At 43.7% G+C, this 22,037-nt stretch overlaps 1 protein-coding gene across 1 annotated transcript in view; it reads left to right on the plus strand.

The window, feature by feature from the left end:
• Nucleotides 1-22,037, plus strand: part of LOC126335231 (inter alpha-trypsin inhibitor, heavy chain 4-like) — a 205,725-nt gene that overhangs the window by 127,032 nt on the left and 56,656 nt on the right. Inside the window, exons 5-7 of the mRNA XM_049998274.1 lie at nucleotides 10,050-10,164; nucleotides 13,747-13,907; nucleotides 20,825-21,025. Of these exons, the coding sequence (XP_049854231.1) occupies nucleotides 10,050-10,164; nucleotides 13,747-13,907; nucleotides 20,825-21,025 (477 nt within the window). The remainder of the gene's footprint in view (nucleotides 1-10,049; nucleotides 10,165-13,746; nucleotides 13,908-20,824; nucleotides 21,026-22,037) is intronic.

Genomic DNA, 22,037 nt, shown 5'->3' on the forward strand with positions numbered 1-22,037 from the left:
TGCAAAGTAAAAGTTAATATCTACGAAATACTCATAGACAAGCCTGTCAGACGATGTGAAATTACCTGCAATGCTAGCTACAAAGCGTTTTAAATAAAAATGGTCAAAACTAGAAAAGAAGTTGCTATAATACGTACGGAAACCGTTACGTGTTGAGATATCGCTCAATTTGTCCTTTCACTCCAACCTGTCTGTTACTTAGAAGTAAATACTACGGGCAGTGCTGCATCTGTTCATGACGCAGCCAGAAACATCGTTCAGAGCTTTCTCGTAGTCAACTATGCAATCTTTCAAATACACGTGACTCCATTCGGATTGCGTCATATACATTGGTCACTCGCTCCTGTATCGCCTGCCCATTGTTTACGTGTTGGGCATACACTATTGACTTCAAATGTCCCGGTAGCCACAACTCTAACGGATTCATATCTGGTGGTCAGACAGGTAGCCATGTTACTGGACCTCCTCGACCAATCCATCGCCCACGGACCATTGAAGTTTACTACTGTCTAACGATCCGTAGAAAATGGGGTGGTGCCGCGTAGTACATAAACCACAGTAGCTACCTTCCTGCATGGGTAATGGCCACCACTTTGGATTCCGGAGAAATGAAGGAACTTACCTTAGAAGGTACTTATCTTAGAAGATAGATTAAGGAAAGGCAAGCCTACATTTACAGCATTTGTAGACTTAGAGAAAGCTTTTGATAGACCTAGAGAAAGCTTTCAACAATATTGACTGGAACACTCTCTTTGAAATTCTGAAGGTAGTGAGGGTAAAATACAGAGAGCGAAAGGCCATTTACAACTTGTACGGAAATGGCGAGGAAAGCATTTCTGAACAAGAGAAAAAATTGCTAACATCGAATATAGCTTTAAATGTTAGGAAGTCTTTTCTGAAGGTATTTGTCTGGAGTGTGGCCATTTATGGAAGTGAAACATGGACGATAAAAATTTCAAATTAAAAGAGAATAGAAGCTTTCGGAATATTGTGCTACAGAAGAATGCTGAAGATCAGATGGATCGATCACGTAACTAATGAGGAAGTCCTGAAAAGAACTGGAGATACAAGACACATTCACAAAACACATTCAGAGACATCAAGGGATCACCAGTTTAGTGTTGGAGGGAAGTGTGGGGGGTAATAATCGCAGAGGGAGACAAGAGATGAATAAGTAAGTAGATTCAGCAGGATGTCAGTTGCAGCAGTTATTCGATGAAGATGCTTGCACAGGATAGATTGACAAAGAGAACTGCATCAACCCAGTCTTCGGACTGAAGACCACAACAACAACAACAATAACGTCATAATGTTGACCAATATCGCTGGTAACTCATCAAGCAAAACTCGCTCATGCACAGTACCTATTACTTCGTTTGGTAAAATTTGTGTCCTATTAGTCTCACTAACAATTTTTGCTGATACAGTGATACTGAAACGATCCAGATTCCTCGCCTACATGACTGTTCGAATGTTTGCACTTGCCCATACGTGAGTACAGTCGAAATTTGTTATATCATCTCCTATGACTCTACACATTACATGTCACATGTAAAAGGGTCAATATCTCTACAGGTATTGGTTTTCGGATATACGTAGTTATATGAACTTCTAGTTTTGCCCATTACTACGTTCTGTAGGAGTGACACTTTGTTTTAAAACATTCTGTACTTTTACTCTGTAGCATAAACTATGACAAATATCCTCGAGTCTGTTTCTAATATAACATTTCGTTTGCCGAAGTGAAGCTTTATGTTTCAAAATAATGGAAGACACTTTCCCTAACAGACCTGCCGACTAGATAAAAACGTAGTGTTTTCTTTGCGGAGCGAGCGATCATTATCATAAATTGCTTGTTATTGCACGCTCAACAGGATCCTACAGGTTGTGTATTTGCAAATCTGCGCATAAAAAGGTGCTTGCACCAACTTTCCGGAATACCATTATGCAAACGGAGTTGGGTCATAGTTCCGAGAACGACGGAGAACGAACGATAAATCTGGGAAGATAATGCATACGTGGGACAACGCCGCAGCCTCTTAAGACACGTAAACAACTTCGCGGGTAATGACACTTGCAGTCTCTCACTTTACTACGATGTTAGCTGTGACAGAGTCTTTAATAAACACATCTTCACAGCATGTCCAACCGCAACAAAGCTTCATACCTGACTCCAGAACAGGAAAGTGTAAATTTCTGTATTCCAGGAAGAGTAAAATTAATGCTTGGCTGAGTCGCAACTAGTTCACACACATCATTTTCTTTAGGTTAGGTACCTCAGCCAGTAAGAGTTTGTCACTGGACTTCTGATTCGATTGATGTGGCCTGCGCCTGTATCTTCATCTCAAAGTAGGACTTACCCCTAAAGTCATGTGTTATTTGTAAGATATCTTCTAATATCTGTCTTCTCCTACAGTGTTTATTCTCTACAGATTTCGCTAGTACAATGGAAGCTATGCCCTGATTACTTAACACATCCTTTTCCCTGCCCCTCCATCTAACTAGTCCTTTTTAAAAAAATTGTTTTCTTGCTGATTCTGAAAAGTACCACCTACTTTTTTCGTTATCAGTCCACTTAATTTTCAGTATCCTTCTGTAACATTATACTTCAGACTCTAATTCAATTCTTTTCCGGTTTTTCCACATCCGCGGTTCACTTCCATACAATGCTGGTCTCCAAACGTACTTCCTCAGCAGTTTCTTTCTCAAGTTAAGGGCGGCGTTTAATGCCAGTAGACTTCTTTTGGCCAGGAAAGCCCCCTCTTTGGCTGTGATAATCTGCTGCTTATATCCTTCTTGTTACGTCCGTTATGCGTTGTTTCTCCTCTCACAGTAACGACTATCCCTCAGCTTCTCTGCTACATGGGCTCAGTATCCTTACGTTTGTCCCTGATCTCATCGGTGTACACATAGCTGTATCCGCCTTTCTTTGATTTACTCTGTATTTGTTCTGTGATCATTAGACTGTTCATTACATTCAACAAGTTTTGTAATTATTCGTCAAGTTCACTGCTAAGGGAACATTCCAAAGTGTCAATAAACGATGTTGATGAAATTTGGCGGTTGTTTAGAGGGGGAGGAATAGCGCAATACGTATTTTTTGTGCCCAATTTCACTTTTAAGGGATAAAACACAACCCGAAAGGTAATTTAACATTTTAGTTTTAGAAGGAATATCTTCGAAACGATGATATATAAGGGATGTTTTTCATATAAATTTAATACGTAATTAATGTTCTTAAAAACTCCGTAATCAACTTCTGTAGTAATTTGAAATTTTACAAAATACCCCACCACTATTAATTATGAAAAAAGAAAACTTTTGTTCCATCGTAAATTAAGGAAGTTTTCAAGCGACATACATCGCTGTGTAATAAAGCTGATTCCTGAACTACCATTTTTGAAGAATAAGCTATACACAATGTGCTGTCTGAGTATTTTCAACATAACTTATTAAAATAACTAAACATCCATTATTATTCTAATTATTTATTTTACATAATTTGTTTTGTTTTAAACTGCAGTTTTACGTTTTTTGTTGTTGTTTTTTAGTTTACCGTCTCACGACCTGTGTTTCGTTTAATGAAAATAAATAACTCATTATGACAGGAAAACATTACAATATTGATAATCTGTAAGGAAATGCCTAAAACATAACGGTTTTTTACACCATGCACTTCGAATAAACGAAATTGCTTCATAAATTATATACACGACGGAGTAGACAATACGAAACAAAATTCAGCAAGCTTCCAAATTTTCACGGGTGATCCTCTAAATACCCTGATTTGTGTCAGGCATAGTTCAAAAACACTGACAAGCCTTACCCAAGAGAGTTGGTTATGTGCTAGACTGCAGCTTGGTCGTACTGTTTCTCAGGTGGAGATTGACGTCATAAACATTTAACAGCTGAAAATCTTCTCACGAAGTTCTTCCAACATCGAAAGCTGTAAACGTTCCACGGCTGTATTTGTGCTGTCGAGCCCTTTGGGATTACAAAATGTTTCTTCTCTTCCGGTATGACACTCAAAACGTTTTTTCTTTCTAATTTTTTTTCCTGGGCTTTTTAAAAGAAACTATCATTGAGTTTGATCCGAGAATTCGAGAGTCTCTTTTTGAAGCCCCAAATGACCTTGACAATTCCGAAATCTGGTAAACAAGCATCTGATGAGGTCAAAAGCTATTTGACAAAGTTTTCTTTCCCAGTGAGGGAAAAATATCTCTCTTATTGTTAGATTCTTGCTGAGCTCAGTGTGAAAGAAACGTAAGAGGCATCGTACCTGAGGACAAGAAACCTGTCCGTCTGGTAATCCCAGAGGGCTCGACGGCACCGACCGGACAGAGACTCGAACTTGGGACCTTTGCCTTCTGCGGGCAAGTCTTCTACCATCTGAGCCACCCAATCACGACTCATGACCCGCCCTCACAGCTTCAATACTGCCAGCACCTCTTCTCCTACCTTTCAAACTTCACAGAAGCTCTTCTGCGAACATCAGCGCTCACTCCGCTGCAGAGTAAAAATCTCATTCTGGAAACATCCTCCCGGCTGTGACTAAGCCATGTCTCCGCAATATCGTTTCTTTCAGGAGTGCTAGTTCTGCAGGTTCGCAGAAGAGCTTCTGTGAAGTTTGGAGGGTAGGAGACGAGGTACTGGCAGAAATGAAGCTGTGAGGACGGGTCGTGAGTCGTGCTTCGGCAGCTAATATGGTAGAGCACTTGCCCGCAACAGGCAAAAGTCCTGAGTTCGAGTCTCGGTCCGGCAAACAGTTTTAATCTGCCAGGAAGTTTCATATCAGCGCACACTCCACTGCAGAGTGAAAATCTCATAAGATACTTACTACTTTCAGTTAAAAAAATACACGCATGTGAAACGCTAAACTAAAAAAACAACAAAAATGATTGTAAAGCCTATAATAACAATTTTAAACATGAATCACATGTAAGTAAAATGAATAAGGAGACTAGTAATGAATGTTTAGATATTTTAATTAGGTATGTTGAAAATACTCAGTCAGCACACTGTGTACAGCTCATTTACCAAAAATGGTATTTCAGAAATCAACTTTATTACGTAGGGATGTTTGTATCTTGCAAATATCTTTAATTTATGTTGTGATAAAAGTTTTCATTTTTCAAAATTAACTAATGGTGGTGGGGTATTTTGAAAATTTCAATTTATTACAAAAGTTTGTTACGCAGTTTTCAAGAACAATAATTACTTGTCACCTTTTTATGTAAAACATTTTTTATATATCAGCATTTCGAAGATATTCTCTCAAAACCTAAAATGTCGGATTACATTTCGGTGTTTGTTTTATCCCATTAAAAGTGAAACTGGGCAAAAAGAAATATGTATTTTCCCTTTCTACCCACCATCCAAGTTTCATCATGACACTTGGGACCGATTTCTCCCGAGGATACCAGTGTCGTCAGCGACTCGTCCAATGATATGCTTTCACCCTGAGTTTTGATCCAGCTCCTATATCGCTTTTTTTAAATTTCCATTGTTGTTTCTTTGTTTTACAGGTTGAGGAGTAGGAGATGCAGACTACATCTTTGCATTACACTCTTTTCAATTCGAAAGCTTATGTCTTACTATTTTATTCCTACTGTCCATCTTGGTTCTGGCACATTTTGTATATTACCTGTCTTTCCTTACACCGTATACCTATTTTAGAAACGATTTAAAACATCTAATGTTTCTAGGTTGAAGAATCATCTGTAGGTTTCTTGATCCCTTGTTAATAATTCAGTGAAGATTAAAAACCATGGCGTCACTGGGGCTTTAAACTTGTAGCAAAATTAAGTTTATTAACATACACAACTTTCATTGTCTGTCCTTCATGTAATTGTCATGGGGCTAGCACAGATTCATATCAACATCATTTCTACTGACAGCATGTCCATTTGGCGTACAGAGGCATCAACAGAAACTTGAGCAGACGTGCACTGGTAGACTTGTACGTCACGAAGTAATGTCTACATTGACAATATATAGCAGGTATTATAAGCAGATCGACAAATGAATGTAGAAGCATGTGTTCAAGATGTAAGCATACTAAAATGAAAACGTGGTCAGCGCAGAAATGTTGTCACTCGTCTTTTTGCAAGTAAGACTTGATAATGGCTTTAAATCCAAAAAACCTCCTGCGTGGATATTAATAATGTTTAATGTTGCTATAGGTTTACGGCCGCGGTGAATCCACAGTTTTAACCTTAAATTGATTCATACAAGTAGCTAGGAGTAACAATGCGTGTAAGCTTGAAATGAAACAATCGAACGTCAGGAAACTTGTAGCTCTTCGTTCACCTACGGGATGGCTTGCAAAATACTTACACTGTTTGTTCCAGGCAATTGATCCATGTGGAGGAAATATAACCAACTGCACGAATAAGGAGTTGCACCAAGCAAGTAAATAGAACGGGAAAAAGGTTTAAGCTACATATTGAACAACCTGAAGTGGGCGATACTCGAAAAACAAAAACATATCGAAAAATAACATTGTTTTAAATGATCTGAGGACAATCTCCAGCCTGTAGTGTGAGGGAAAAAGCATGTATGTGACTCCCACAAGCATTTGGATATAGTTTCTACTAATATGCTTCCTTCGCATGAGACCAAGGCGGAGGCATGTGCAGAGTTGATGGCCGAGGTATCGCCGGCACTAATGGTGACATTACGCTTTAGAAGCCATTGTGTCTGGCCTTATCGCTGCGTTAACACCTCTGAACGACTTCACATGTGATCAGTGATAAGGTGTCGCCATCGGAGTGAAAGCTCAATTCCTGACTTTAGAAATAGCTATGGCTGATACATACATGAGGCTTGTGGAAAGCCCATGTTCAGGATCTTGTTCAGAAACTAAATGCTGCTTCATTTACCATTAGAACAGTATATGAAATAAGTGATAGTTCAACACGAAAAGTAGTCTACTTCTTGTATTTTCATACGTTTATATCGTATGGTATTATTTTTTGGGGTAATTCTTCTGATTCAAAAAGGGTGTTTTTTGCTTAAAAAAAAAAGAGCTGTTCGAGCTATATGTGGTGTAAGTTCGAGAACTTCTTGTCGACTCCTATACAATAGTCTGGTAATTCTGACATTGTCCTCACAGTACATATTTTCTTTAATGTTTGTTGTTAGCAATATTAGCTTATTCCCAAGAGTTAGCAGCTTTCACTCAGTTAATACGAGACAGAAATCAAATTTGCATGTGGAATGCACTTTCTTGGCTCCTGTGCAGAAAGGAGTGTAGTATTCTGCTGCATCCATTTTCAATAAGCTACCACAAGAACTCAAAAATCTTACCAGTAGCCTAAAAACTTATAAGTCTCAAGTGAAGAGTTTCCTCACGGCTAACGCCTTCTATTCTGTCGAGGAGCTTCCGGAAGAGCTGAAAAATTAAGCAAATTCCAGTGTTACATTGTTGTTTTTCTTTATTTAAACTTACGACTTGTCGCCTGAATATGTTTCTTATATTTCATTTTATCTGTTTCTACTATCGTGTTATAATTTCATCTATTGACTCGTTCCATGACCATGGAGACTTCTCCTTAATTTGGTCCCACGGAACAATAAATAAATACACAAACACACACATACACACACACACACACACACACACACACACACACACACACTGGTTTTCCTCCACCTTTTTCGCAGTTCCAGATATAAACTGCCGTGAAGAGAAAAAAAAATGCAGCACCCTGCATGATAAGGTTATTTTATTGACAAGTGAGATGACAGGTAGTAGTTCATCATTTTAGGAGTGTATGATAACAAATTCAGACCAAATGAAACACACACGTCACAGTAAAGGATGCTCAAACAGTCTCATCAAAACACAGTGTACTCTCCTCGGACAACACAAGCGCGTATTCTCGCATGCAAATGGTCATAAAGGTGCCGAACGGCATTTTGCCATAGATTGTCCCTAGAATTTGTACCTTTCGCTGCAATTTGGCGATGGCCCTTGCAGGCCCTGGGGAAAAAGTAAGTTCCCAATTCATCATGTTCCGTACGTGTTCAGTTGGCCAGAGGTCTGGCGAGCTTGTTGGCCAAGGCATTGCTCTACAGCATGAGAACCATATGCTGAAAAAGCGCTCACCTTCTTGTCGAATAAATGGCAGTACCACGGGAATAATAGCCAGTGAAACGTTGTAATTGATCGCTTCCCACACCCTGAAGCCTGTGATTGGACCTGTGTCATTGGCGAATACTATCTGGAATAGGCAGATCTGGTCTACGCCGTACACGTAGACGTGAATGTCCATTACTTGCGCGCGCGACGCGCGCAACGTCAATTTTTCGATTTCGTCTTGTAAAATACTGGGATGCTTTCACACTTGAATTTGCTTTGTTTGTGACTACAAGTGGCTCAAAATTACTTGAATGTGGATCTCGGTTGAAGTACCTAAAGCGAAATGCGTCTCCTCACGGCACAGTTACAGTGAGTAAAGCTCAATCAAAGTATAAATGATGCGTTTATGAAACCTTTCCCCCGCGAATAACACACCAGTGCACTGACATTACGAATTTCACTGAAAATGATCTTCCGTATGGTATGTCAGGTGTTATTACTTATTGAGCTTCCTTTTCACGCCGGCGGAGGTTCGAGTCCTCCGTCGGGCATTGAGGTGTGTGTTGTCCGTAGTGTAAGCTAGTTTAAGTTAAATTAAGTAGTGTGTAGGTTTAGGGACTTATGACCTCTGCAGTTTGGTCCCATAACACCTTACCACAAATTTCCAAATTTTCCTTTTCACCTTGTCTTTGTTTTCCCAGCTCTTATTCTCATTTGATCCCTTTCTCACGTGGAAATTGCACTCCACTGTGGTCGAAAGAGCAGAGTCATGCAATCAACACCATACTGAGAGGAGTAACATGAAAATAGTGAGAACAGCCAACGAAAGAGCGGGCTGATAACACAGGCTGGGAAATTTGTCATAAGCATGATACCTTTTGAAACGTCGGCTGTGGTGTACACAGTAAGATGTGACCCGATTCATGCTTTTCAGTACTAAATTACTAGTCTACAGGAAAGAATACGAAATGACCCGATCTCACTCGACAGAGCTAAAGAGCATACCCAAAATTAGGGTGAAAACGCATTAAACTGTATTTTGACCTCGTCTGCATTTCATAAGTTTTGAAACGATGCCTCTCATATTTTAGAATTAGTTGTCAAGAGTGTACAAAGGGAAAACACATCTACATCTACATTCATAGTCCGCAAGCCACCCAACTGTGTGTGGCGGAGGGCACTTTACGTGTCACTATCATTACCTCCATTTCCTGTTCCAGTCGCGTATGGTTCGCGGGAAGAACGATTGTCAGAAAGCCTCCGTGCGCGCTCGAATCTGTCTAATTTTACATTCGTGATCTCCACGGGAGGTATAAGTAGGGGGAAGCAATATTTCGATACCTCATCCAGAAGCGCACCCTCTCGAAACATGGCGAGCAAGTTAAACCGCGATGAAGAGCGCCTCTTGAAGAGTCTGCCACTTGAGTTTGCTAAACATCTCCGTAACGCTATCGAGGTTACCAAATAACCCTGTGACGAAACGCGCCGCTCTTCTTTGGATCTTCTCTATCTCCTCCGTCAACCCGAACTGGTACGGATCCCACAGTGATGAGCAGTACTCAAGTATAGGTCGAACGAGTGTTTTGTAAGCCACCGTTTATCTCCCGTTCATCAAGTCAACTTGCGCATTATTGTGGACTCACTTATATACACTCATCTCTCCAACGTCCGCCCCTGGTAGCTGAGTGGTCAGCGCGACGGAATGTCATACCTAATGGTCGGCTAGGTCTGAGATCTTTCTCCGCCCAGGGACTGGGTGTTATGTTGTCCTTATCGTCATTTCATCCCCATCGACGCGCAAGTCGCTGAAGTGGCGTCAACTCTAAAGACTTCCACCAGGCGAACGGTCTACCCGATGGGAGGCTCTAGCCACACGGCATTTCCATATCTGCAATGAACACTACTGTGTGATGTAGAAAAACGATTGTGGAGACGGTGAGGAGCCAAGTGGTGTGGTTCTGTGCAGGTGGTGAGGGACCTGCACGTGGACGTGTACATCGAGGAGAGCAGCAACGTGACGACGCTCAGAGTACCAGAACTGCGCTCCGGCAACGAAGTCGAACCCGACGAGGACGCTAAACGTGAGTACAGAAACATTCTTCTAGTCTTTGCTAAGCATCCATTAATATTCGTTGAGCTACAGTCTCTCTTGAAAAATTTAGAACCGGCCGCTGTGGCCGAGCGCTTCTAGGCTCTTCATTCCGGAACCGCGCAGCTGCTACAGTTGCAGGTTCGAATCCTGCCTCGGGCATGGATGTGTGTGATGTCCTTACGTTAGTTAGGTTTAAGTACACAACTGGCCATAAAAATTGCTACACCACGAAGATGGCGTGCTACAGACGCGAATTTAACCGATAGGAGGAAGAAGATGATGTGATATGCAAATGATTAGCTTTTCAGAGCATTCACACATCGTTGGCGCCAGTGGCGACGCCTACAACGTGCTGACATGAGGAAAGTTTCCAACCGACCTCTCATACACAAACAGCAGTTGACCGGTGTGCCTGGTGAAACGTTGTGATGCCTGGTGTAAGTAGGACAAATGCGTACCATCACGTTTCCAACTTTGATAAAGGTCGGGTTGTAGCCTATCGCGATTGCGGTTTATCGTATCGTGGCATTGCTGCTCGCGTTGGTCGAGATCCAATGACTGTTAGCAGAATATGGAATCGATGGGTTCAGGAGGGTAATACGGAACGTCATTGTGGATCCCAACGGCCTCGTATCATTAGCAGTCGAGGTGAAGGCATCTTATCCGCATGGCTGTAAAGGATCGCGCACCCACGTCTCGATCCCTGAGTCAACAGATGGGGACGTTTGCAAGACAACAACCGTCTGCACGAACAGCTCGATGACGTTTGCAGCAGCATGGACTATCAGCTCGGAGACCATGGCTGCGCTTACCCTTGACGCTGCATCGCAGACAGGAGCGCCTGCGATGGTGTACTCAACAAACCTGGGTGCACGAAAGGCGAAACGTCATTCTTTCGGATGTATCCAGGTTCTGTTTACAGCATCATGATGGTCGCATCCCATGTCTGGCGACATCGCGGTGAACGCACATTGGAAGCGTGTATTCTTCATCGCCATACTGGCGTATCATACGGCGTGATGGTATGAGGTGCCATTGTTTACATGTCTCGGTCACCTCTTGTTCGCATTGACGGCACTTTGAACAGGGGACGTTACATTTCACATGTGTTACGACCCGTGGCTCTACCCTTCATTCGATCCCTGCGAAACCCTACATTTCCGCAGGATAAGGCACGACCGCATGTTGCAGGTTCTGTACCGGCCTTTCTGGATACAGAAAATGTTAGACTGCTGCCCTGGCCAGCACATTCTCCAGATCTCTCATCAATTGAAAACGTCTGGTCAATGGTGGCCGAGCAACTGGCTCGTCACAATATGACAGTCACTACTCTGGATGAACTGTGGTATCGTGTTGCAGCTGCATGGGCAGCTGTACCTGTACACGCCATTCAAGCTCTGTTTGACTCAATGCTGAGGCGTATCACGGCCGTTATTACGGCCAGAGGTGGTTGTTCTGAATACTGATTTCTCAGTATCTATGCACCCAAATTGCGTGAAAATGTAATCACATGTTAGTTCTAGTATAATATATTTGTCCAATGAATACCCATTTATCATCTGCATTTCTTCTTGCTGTAGCAATTTTAATGGCCAGTAGTGTAGTTCAAAGTGTAGGGGACTGATGATCTCTGATGTTAAGTCCCATTGTGCCTAGAGACATTATTGAAAAATTTGGAGCGTAAATATGTACATACAGGTACGTATCTCATTAGCGAAAACGGATCCTCAGTTGCACTGTGAAATTAAGATGTTTTTCTATCGTTCAGTTCAGTAGCTAACAGGGACAGCATCTTTCAAGTGTAGAGTAATGTCGACACGTTTCTGTTTAGGTACCATTCCCAACAATGTTTCAACGTCTGCTGCAGGAGTTAAGTTTTTGAACTTCTCAGCATCCACATTTAACGTTCTGCATGTATTCTATGTATTCTAACTCATCTTACAAATGCAGTATTGTGGTAAGGGCAAGCAATAACTTCTTAGGATCATTAGCAGATACAGGATCTATTAATTTCAGAAGTATCCCTTGGCGATGCAAATGCTGAGACTACTGAGGTTCCCGAGCGGCTCTAGGACACCCTATTGCAATCACATGTTACGTATGAGAAAATAGCGGAGTCTTGTCTGAACTTAAGTTTCTCCAATAGTTTACTTTTCGAAAGAAATTAGAGATGCTAGCATTTGGGTCACATGAGTGTTCTCTGATCTGTTAGCATAGTTATTGTATCCCACTAAGTAAATAGCAACATACCTTTCCTCGATGTAAGGTGCATCATACGATTTCTTTTAAGCAACCACTGCGATGTGTGGGGTATGACGTATTGATTTTTTACCGCTGATAAAAAAATTAAAAAAGTACAGCAGAGATCACACTTCCATAAAGTACAGTAAAGTCCTTTACAAACGCGAGACAGTTTAATAATGGAGTAAACTGCGTTGCATTTGCAGGGGATTTTGCTATCCTTACTAAAAAAGCGTCACTTTTGTTGTAATAGAAATTAATCTTTCAGGAGAAATAGCCAATAGGACCGGCTTAACATTCTCTGTAGAAAATTTTTTTTAACAAACATTAGAAATGTGTCGAAATTTCTGAAAGCACGCAATGGGCAGATAAAGGTTAAAAAAATTACACGTCTTGACGAGGTAGTCCAAGAAAACGGTTTAGAAAAAGGTAGTATCGCAGAAATGATATATAAAATGGAAATAGCTTAGTGTACCACTGAAAGACCTTCTAAACATCCAGAAATAAGCCATTACAGTGCTCTAGTGAAGCCATAACGTCTACAAGAAAGCGAATGTCCACCACTAAACCACAATTTAGATAATGGAGGATGGAAATTACGAAATAACAATTTTACAAAATGTAGCTAAACACATCAGAAGTAATGAGAAAGAGTAATATATTGTAGATATTGATATCGAATGCAAGTCACTAGTTAACTGAAAATAACTTAAAATATTTGCTGGCTCAAAAGTGAACTGACAGAAGTATTTAGGGGAAAATAATTGAATATGGAAGAATTACAAGGTATGAAAGTGTGAATACGTGACTGAAGTGATCAGAATAAAGGGAGGAAAAACACACTGAACAAATGAACACTGAGATAAAAGGACGAGTAAGAAATTAAAAGTGGCACGTGGTCGTTTGTTGGCTCATGCCAGGAAAAAAGTCGCTAATTTTCGACGGTGGATTAGTGTTCTGATTAGCCTAATTGTACCTAAGATCTCGACTTAATGTTCCTGCTACTTTACGTTAGTGTCTCAAATAGAATCATGTGTGTTAGTGTTTGTGTGCATATGCAGTGTTTGTGTGTGCGCGCTTTTGTGTTTTTGTGTGTGCGAGAGAGAGAGAGAGAGAGAGAGAGAGAGAGAGAGAGAGAGAGATATTTTCAGATGCGTACCACTTTGTTGAAAGCTTCTAGCCGCCAGTTCAGAACTAGTGAAGCCCAAGGACAGTGGAGAGTTCGTGGCTAATATAAAAGATGACGTAAGACCACGAGATAATCATGATCTCACTGCTGATCCGAAGCTTCTTATTTTGCAGCATGGTGATAGTTTTTCTTCCGTTCCAGCTAACGCGTTGGTAACGGTAGAGAGACCAACAACAAAGTCCGCTCACATCCACTACGCACCGACACCGGAGCAGCAGCTGCAGTCGGGGAAAGATGGGCTTAGCGGGCAGCTGGTCGTCCAGTACGACGTAGACCGCGACCCACAGGCCGGCGAGGTGCTGGTGAGTATCACACCACGATCTCGTACCCCTTAAGCTGAGGTCTTCCTCAGTACATCCTGATGCTGAACAGATTCTGACGAGCACCACACCACCTCCTAATAACTGACATACCTGGCGCTGGAGGCGCATCACCGCTTCATACATAGTATCGCCATGTGCTGGAGAGTACCGCATCACCATCTGGTACCTGATACCAAAGGTGCTGGTTCATACCACAGCAGTACCAGCAGGACTGTTGAAATGATGACTTGCGATACGGAGATCGTTAATAAGCTCCCCTTCACCTCTTAAATGAGCGCACTGATCGCTTTGTAGCCCTGTACGTGGTTTAGAACAGGGCTAGCGACGGCGTGCCAAACTTAACGCAGGCCGAGTGCGCAGGCCACGGGCGGGCTGCGGGCGAGCCAAGGTTCCGCCTGTATCGGCAATGCTCGTTCCTTCCCGGAAGTATTCGGCACAGAGCTACATTTCATTTAGTATAGATGTAGCATTTTTCGGTCGGCACATCTTCAGGTCGTCAGCGCCGTTTGCCCTTCGCTGCTAGATCGTGGTACGAAGCACGTTCACAGGTCCAGTGGATGTTTGCACAAAAGGAGACAGTCTAGAGATCTATCGTTACAAGGCGTTAAACATGAATGGGAAAGACAGAAGAGAGGGATGAGGACTCTAAATACATATTATTCAGTTGCATAAGCGATGGGTACTACAAACTAGCAAACGATATTACAATACAATGTAGAAAGAATCTGAAGAGTTAGTTGACAATGATAAAACAAAGACTTAAAACGATCCACAGATGGGTTTCATTGTTCAGAACACTGAGAAGCACTTTGTGCTAAATTTGCAGACAGGCTGCACTTGAAGATATTGGTGGCACAAATACACTCCTGAAAATGGAAAAAAGAACACATTGACAATGGTGTGTCAGACCCACCATACTTGCTCCGGACACTGCGAGAGGACTGTACAAGCAATGATCACACGCACGGCACAGCGGACACACCAGGAACCGCGGTGTTGGCGCTAGCTGCGCAGCATTTGTGCACCGCCGCCGTCAGTGTCAGCCAGTTTGCCGTGGCATACGGAGCTCCATCGCAGTCTTTAATACTGGTAGCATGCCGCGACAGCGTGGACGTGAACCGTATGTGCAGTTGACGAATTTTGAGTCAGGGCGTATAGTGGGCATGCGGGAGGCCGGGTGGACGTACCGCCGAATTGCTCAACACGTGGGGCGTGAGGTCTCCACAGTAGATCGATGTTGTCGCCAGTGGTCGGCGGAAGGTGCACGTGCCCGTCGACCTAGGACCGGACCGCAGCGACGCACGGATGCACGCCAAGACCGTAGGATCCTACGCAGTGCTGTAGGGGACCGCACCGCCACTTCCCAGCAAATTAGGGACACTGTTGCTCCTGGGGTATCGGCGAGGACCGTTCGCAACCGTCTCCATGAAGCTGGGCTACGGTCCCGCACACCGTTAGGCCGTCTTCCGCTCACGCCCCAACATCGTGCAGCCCGCCTCCAGTGGTGTCGCGACAGGCGTGAATGGAGGGACGAATGGAGACGTGTCGTCTTCAGCGATGAGAGTCGCTTCTGCCTTGGTGCCAATGATGGTCGTATGCGTGTTTGGCGCCGTGCAGGTGAGCGCCAGAATCAGGACTGCATACGACCGAGGCACACAGGGCCAACACACGGCATCATGGTGTGGGGAGCGATCTCCTCCACTGGCCGTACACCTCTGGTGATCGTCGAGGGGACACTGAATAGTGCACGGTACATCCAAACCGTCATAGAACCCATCGTTCTACCATTCCTAGACCGGCAAGGGAACTTGCTGTTCCAACAGGACAATGCACGTCCGCTTGTATCCCGTGCCACCCAACGTGCTCTAGAAGGTGTAAGTCAACTACCCTGGCCAGCAAGATCTCCGTATCTGTCCCCCATTGAGCATGTTTGGGACTGGATGAAGCGTCGTCTCACGCGGTCTGCACGTCCAGCAAGAACGCTGGTCCAACTGAGGCGCCAGGTGGAAATGGCATGGCAAGCCGTTCCACAGGGCTACATCCAGCATCTCTACGATCGTCTCCGTGGGAGAATAGCAGCCTGCATTGCTGCGAAAGGTGGATATACACTGTACTAGTGCCGACATTGTGCATGCTCTATTGCCTGTGTCTATGTGCCTGTGGTTCTGTCAGTGTGATCATGTGATGTATCTGACCCCCTTCCTGGGACAATGAATTCACGGTGTTCTTATTTCAATTTCCAGGAGTGTAGTACAATTTCGGAAGTCACACATTATGCTACTGTCAGTTGCAACTGTTCTTGATGGAACTTAACGAAGACTATGGAGACTTCATACATTACTGCGAAGTATGTTGGATAAATCAAGGGGTAAGCCTGGAATGATTTTTAGCTTTAAAACTCGCTATTGTTGAATTTATGAAGGGAAAAAATGTTCAGGAACAAAAGTTGGATCCGGAATGAATTGCAGACCTCGCATTGTAAGTGGACGTGACTGCACCCTGCCCACTGCCCACTGCAAGGCGATGAACAACTTCTTTCTGGTTTGATGGGGATGCATATAAAAATAAAATCGAGTTATGGGAGGAACACATTTTGACAAAAACAGTTTGGTTCCCTAAGATCACTGTTGTTAAAGAAAACTCGAGGGTTGAAGAATTCACTGTAGCCTTGAAAGAATTACAAAGATGGTTTCCTAAACAATTCGAGAGCACTGTCAATCTTACATCTGTTTTCGAGACCGTTTTCTATCAAAATTGAAAGCGCCCATGTGCATGTGCCGCTGTAACATTGATACATTGTTTTTCTCAGGTAGCTCCATGTATCCATAATGAGGTGGCAAAAGTGCTACAGTATTTCGATGGATTTATTTGTCTGAAAGACTTTTTATCGATTATGAAACTAAATAAATCACGATTACGTGGCAATTAGAGTGCGAAAATCTGTGAAATTCTCTGCATCTGCCCATATGCCGACAGTTTATATTAGATACATACTATGTCTTCAGCTCACCAAAAATAATTAAATAATGCAGAGATTTTTTGTTTGTGAACTGTTGTTGAGAAACGTGATATCCAAAACCAAGTCGTATAAGTGCGACTGTACTGCCATTTAAATCTGTACGATCGCAGTTCCCCCTAATTCCCACCCTCGTTCATAGAAAGTGTGACGTGGCGGTGACGGAAATGTGCAGTGAAGCTGAGTGCTATGGCACTCAAGCCAGGGCATGGCACGTGAGCCAAATTCTTGGCCACCCCTGGATTAGAAATACCAGGCGCTCATGTGATCCTCCATCACTGGCGAAAGCAGTGTTACTGAATTAGCGTCTGTGTGGCAGTCGTTTGTACGGAACCAGCGCAGTAACAAGAGTAGCTGCGGAAATGTGGGAGAATGGCAGGATCCATCGTTTTGGACACGCCCATGTCCATACTGTGAACGAAGTTGCCTGATAATTGGTGTATTATAGTGAACTGTCCAACATGTCTATGAAGAACAGGTACCATTCGCTGCAATGTAAGAAAAGTAATCGTAAAAAAAGAACTGATAGGGACAGTAAGAAGAGTGTCATGCCTTGGCAGTGAGAACGGGTTTCAAACGCGAGTGATTTTGTTGCTTTCATTGAATGCCTGAACCAGTTTCCAAATGAACATGGTCCAATGAATTACTCGTCCAATGAATTACTCGTATTTAACATGCAGTGCGTGTAATGTGTAGTTCAGGCAGGAAGTGGTTTTGTGGTGTTTTGGGGTTGTTTTTCGTACTATGACTTTGGGAGCACTCAACTCAAATTGTCCTAAACATAAACCAGGACGTTTATTTCATAATTCTGAGTGGTCAAGTGGTGTCCTTTCTTCTACATCTTCGTGATGAGCATGTTGCGGACACTCCATCTTCATAGATGGCAATAACCGTGTTTACAGGACTGTTCTCACACTTTCCTACTTTGATGAACACTTCGGCACTCTGCAGTACCTCGACTGGCCTACTAAAACATCAGATCTTAATCTCATGGAAAATGTCTGGGACTTTTTGAACTGTGGATGGAAGCAGCAATCAACGCCCATGCAATTTGGTAGCTTTATGGTTTCCAATCATCAATGAATGGCTTCAGCTGCCACAGACATGACAATTCAAAGGCTGCTTCTGTCTCAATACGTCAATAAGTATCTGCAATTTTGTAATCGTCACTAGAATGGCAGTGCGGCTTAGTGCGGTCTCCTGCCACTAGACAGCACTGATCACTTGTAACAGGTTTCAGCACTTGCTTTGCGATCTTATTAAATAAAATTGGCTGTTCTACCATTTGTGCACTAACGAAGAACCACACGCTGTGTGTTAAGAGGTTTTTTATCTGAAGGTTTACAAAGAGCTGAAATTCATAAAAGGTGTTCGGCACAGTTTGGGGATGATGTTTCAGCATGGTGGAGTTTTTGGTAGTGGACTGAACAATTCAAAAGCGGCCGAATAAGTTTTAAGGACGAGGAAAGCAGGATGTCTAGTCACATCCAATGCTGATACCAATATGGTGCAAGTATGTGGTCTGAATTTGAATAATTGTCGAGTGATTGTTGATGAAGTGACACACCAAATGTACCTGCATGTCATCATTCTGCGTTTGGTTGGTATCACCCATAACAGGGTAAACTTTGTAAAGCCAGTGCAATACTGCAGTAGGCTGCATATGTGAACTTGGTGTCTGAGTTTAATAACAGTCTCTGTCTCGACTGTGACACACCCCTTAAGACCCAATGTTGATACACTTAAATCAATGCAAATAAGCTCTCTGAAATTTGGCCCAAACGTGAGCCCCTAAGGAGGTGAATTGCTATAAAATCAATTAATAACTATATTTTAAAAACACTCGATTATGAAAAATGAGATGAAGGGAACACTGCCTGCTTTTAGTGAAATTCTAATCAAAATGAATTGGTGGTTTATTACAAAAGATTAACTTCGTACACAAGAAAACCAACAGGTCGAAAATACGAATCTGCCATGATAGACTATTAATCGATTTTAAGCTGCACATTCCGTCGATAACGTAAACAGACCCGACGGATCTGATTTTTACTATGCAGCGGTTGGTGTCCTAACTCAAAAGAGAAGAACCTCTCTTCGTACCTGGGATCAAACTGCACTGCGGCTTCAGAGTACCTTGTAAAATAATAAACTCGCACCTAAGGAACTGGTAGTGCACTGTATGCATACCAATCTCTTGTCTTCTCGATGTGAGCCAGTATGAGTTATGCAACAACCAGGAATCTCTGGATCACGCTAAGTCGTCGGCACGATGTCCAAGTGCAGAACACCAGAATGATCGCTCCCCCCCCCCCCCCCCCCCCCTCAGCGATCGAGCATGCGAAGTCGCCTCTGAGACTACCAATCCGAGTCTCTGTGGCCATGCGTCCCTGCACCCGACTCCCTATTTGCGCTAACACGGCAGCAAACGCCAGTCAGCCAAATGTTATTTGCTTATGTCCAATGGTGTGAAACTGCAATGTTAAATAATTTACCATCACGGAATATTTCAAGTAGAGGGCCAATCAGGGCACACTCTATCACAGTTTGTTGTGGGAACTCCAGGCTGATGTCAAGAGGTGATAGGCGAATCAGTGTTGAATGAATAAAACTTCCTGGCAGATTAAAACTCTGTGCCGGACCGAGACTCGAACTCGGGACCTTTGTCTTTCGCGGCCAAGTGCTCTACCACCTAAGCTACCCAAGCACGACTCACGCCCCCTCCTCACAGCTTTACTTCGCCAGTGTTGTTTATAGAGCTCAGAGTTTACAACACCCCAAACGAACGCGTGGTAACTCCACCAGGTCCCGTTCACACAGCAGCAGTTCTGGCCTCTACAGGAATAGTGTTCTCTCCAGATATTTTCAACCAGTCCTCAAGACTCAAACCCACTAGCTGGACACCGGACAGTGCCGTACGCCAGAACACAGAAAATCCCGTCCTTCTTTGAATGCAGGGCGAGTACGGCAAGCCTCATTGGAGTGTCTCTACCACTCGCGTAAGTCAGGGACTTGAGCCACTGAGTGGCGAGCGGACTGCTCTGTTACGTTGCTCTTAATGTTGCCCAACTCCTGGGTAAACGAACTGCAACGTTCCCACGAATTCGCTTAGGCGAAGCGACATCAGTTCAGACAGACAACCCCCTGCACTTTTTGTCAAACACAATACTGAGAATGAAGTTGGAGTCAGTTAAGTAAGGTGGTGCGAATCATGTGCCCCAAAGAGCTCAGCACAGTTGTATGATAACCTGTCAGCAGTTACTGGTCTAAAACAATAATGAAAAGTTAATATTTTTGAAACCAATTATCTCTGGAGTTGGCATATGGGCGCATCACTTTGAACCAGAGAGCAAGCGACAGAGCTTAAAGCGGCAACCTACTACAGGAAAAATGATGCTCATTGTTTTTTTAGGAAGCACAGTGGCGAATTCTGGAACATTACGTGGGGTAGACGGCAACATAACAGTGATATGCTTTGCGACAAGTTGAAGCAAGGAATTCGAAATAAACGCTGAGGTATTGTCAAATGGGGTTCTTTTTTTGTATGAAAACTCTCCTCCACATAAACAATCAAAACGCTTCAGAATATGTATTTCGTGGTATTGGAGCATCCTTCATACAGTTCTGATCTCGCCCTGTCAGCTTTCCCTTCGTTTGGTCCACTTAAAGGTCGTGTCAGAGATCGTTGATTCACTTCTGATGTAGAGTTGGCTTGCTGCCTCTTTGTTTTTGCCTGTTTTTTAATGATGGTATAAAGATGTTTACGCAGCGATGGACCAATTGCACTATGTTGAATTTTGTACTTTTGTCGTAATAGCCGGGTAAAATTTTGTGTAGATATATTTCAAATAACCTGTAGTAAGCTTAAGAGTGCTTGCAGGTGTACGAGGGATACTTCGTGCACTTCTTCGCCCCAGAAGACCTGCCCCCACTACGAAAGCACGCCATCTTCGTGCTGGATGTGTCCGGCTCCATGGAGGGCCGCAAGATCGAGCAGCTGAAGGAAGCCATGACCACCATCCTGGACGAGCTGCAGCCGGGAGACTACTTCAACATCATAGAGTTCTCCTACTCCGTCACGGTACGTCCGCCGCTGGGCTTTGTCCTGTCACATCAACGCATCACAATAATCAGTCTTGTCTGGGTTCGATATATTAAATAAAATGCTCTTAATGTAACTGTATCTCCAGTTAAAAGATGTCTTCGTCGAAGCATACAAGGAGTCGCCATTTCCATTAGGCTCCTGCTAGAGGATTTAGTAGGAGATTCCTAGGGTGCTTAGACACGGCCATCATGTGAGAAATGTTTGTGCTATTGACAAAAGCTTTCTAAAGCGAAGTTCACGTAAGTACACTCCTGGAAATGGAAAAAAGAACACATTGACACCGGTGTGTCAGACCCACCATACTTGCTCCGGACACTGCGAGAGGGCTGTACAAGCAATGATCACACGCACGGCACAGCGGACACACCAGGAACCGCGGTGTTGGCAGTCGAATGGCGCTAGCTGCGCAGCATTTGTACACCGCCGCCGTCAGTGTCAGCCAGTTTGCCGTGGCATACGGAGCTCCATCGCAGTCTTTAACACTGGTAGCATGCCGCGACAGCGTGGACGTGAACCGTATGTGCAGTTGACGGACTTTGAGCGAGGGCGTATAGTGGGCATGCGGGAGGCCGGGTGGACGTATCGCCGAATTGCTCAACACGTGGGGCGTGAGGTCTCCACAGTAGATCGATGTTGTCGCCAGTGGTCGGCGGAAGGTGCACGTGCCCGTCGACCAGGGACCGGACCGCAGCGACGCACGGATGCACGCCAAGACCGTAGGATCCTACGCAGTGCCGTAGGGGACCGCACCGCCACTTCCCAGCAAATTAGGGACACTGTTGCTCCTGGGGTATCGGCGAGGACCATTCGCAACCGTCTCCATGAAGCTGGGCTACGGTCCCGCACACCGTTAGGCCGTCTTCCGCTCACGCCCCAACATCGTGCAGCCCGCCTCCAGTGGTGTCGCGACAGGCGTGAATGGAGGGACGAATGGAGACGTGTCGTCTTCAGCGATGAGAGTCGCTTCTGCCTTGGTGCCAATGATGGT

Source organism: Schistocerca gregaria, chromosome 2 (assembly GCF_023897955.1).
Source record: "Schistocerca gregaria isolate iqSchGreg1 chromosome 2, iqSchGreg1.2, whole genome shotgun sequence".
Lineage (NCBI taxonomy): Eukaryota > Metazoa > Arthropoda > Insecta > Orthoptera > Acrididae > Schistocerca > Schistocerca gregaria.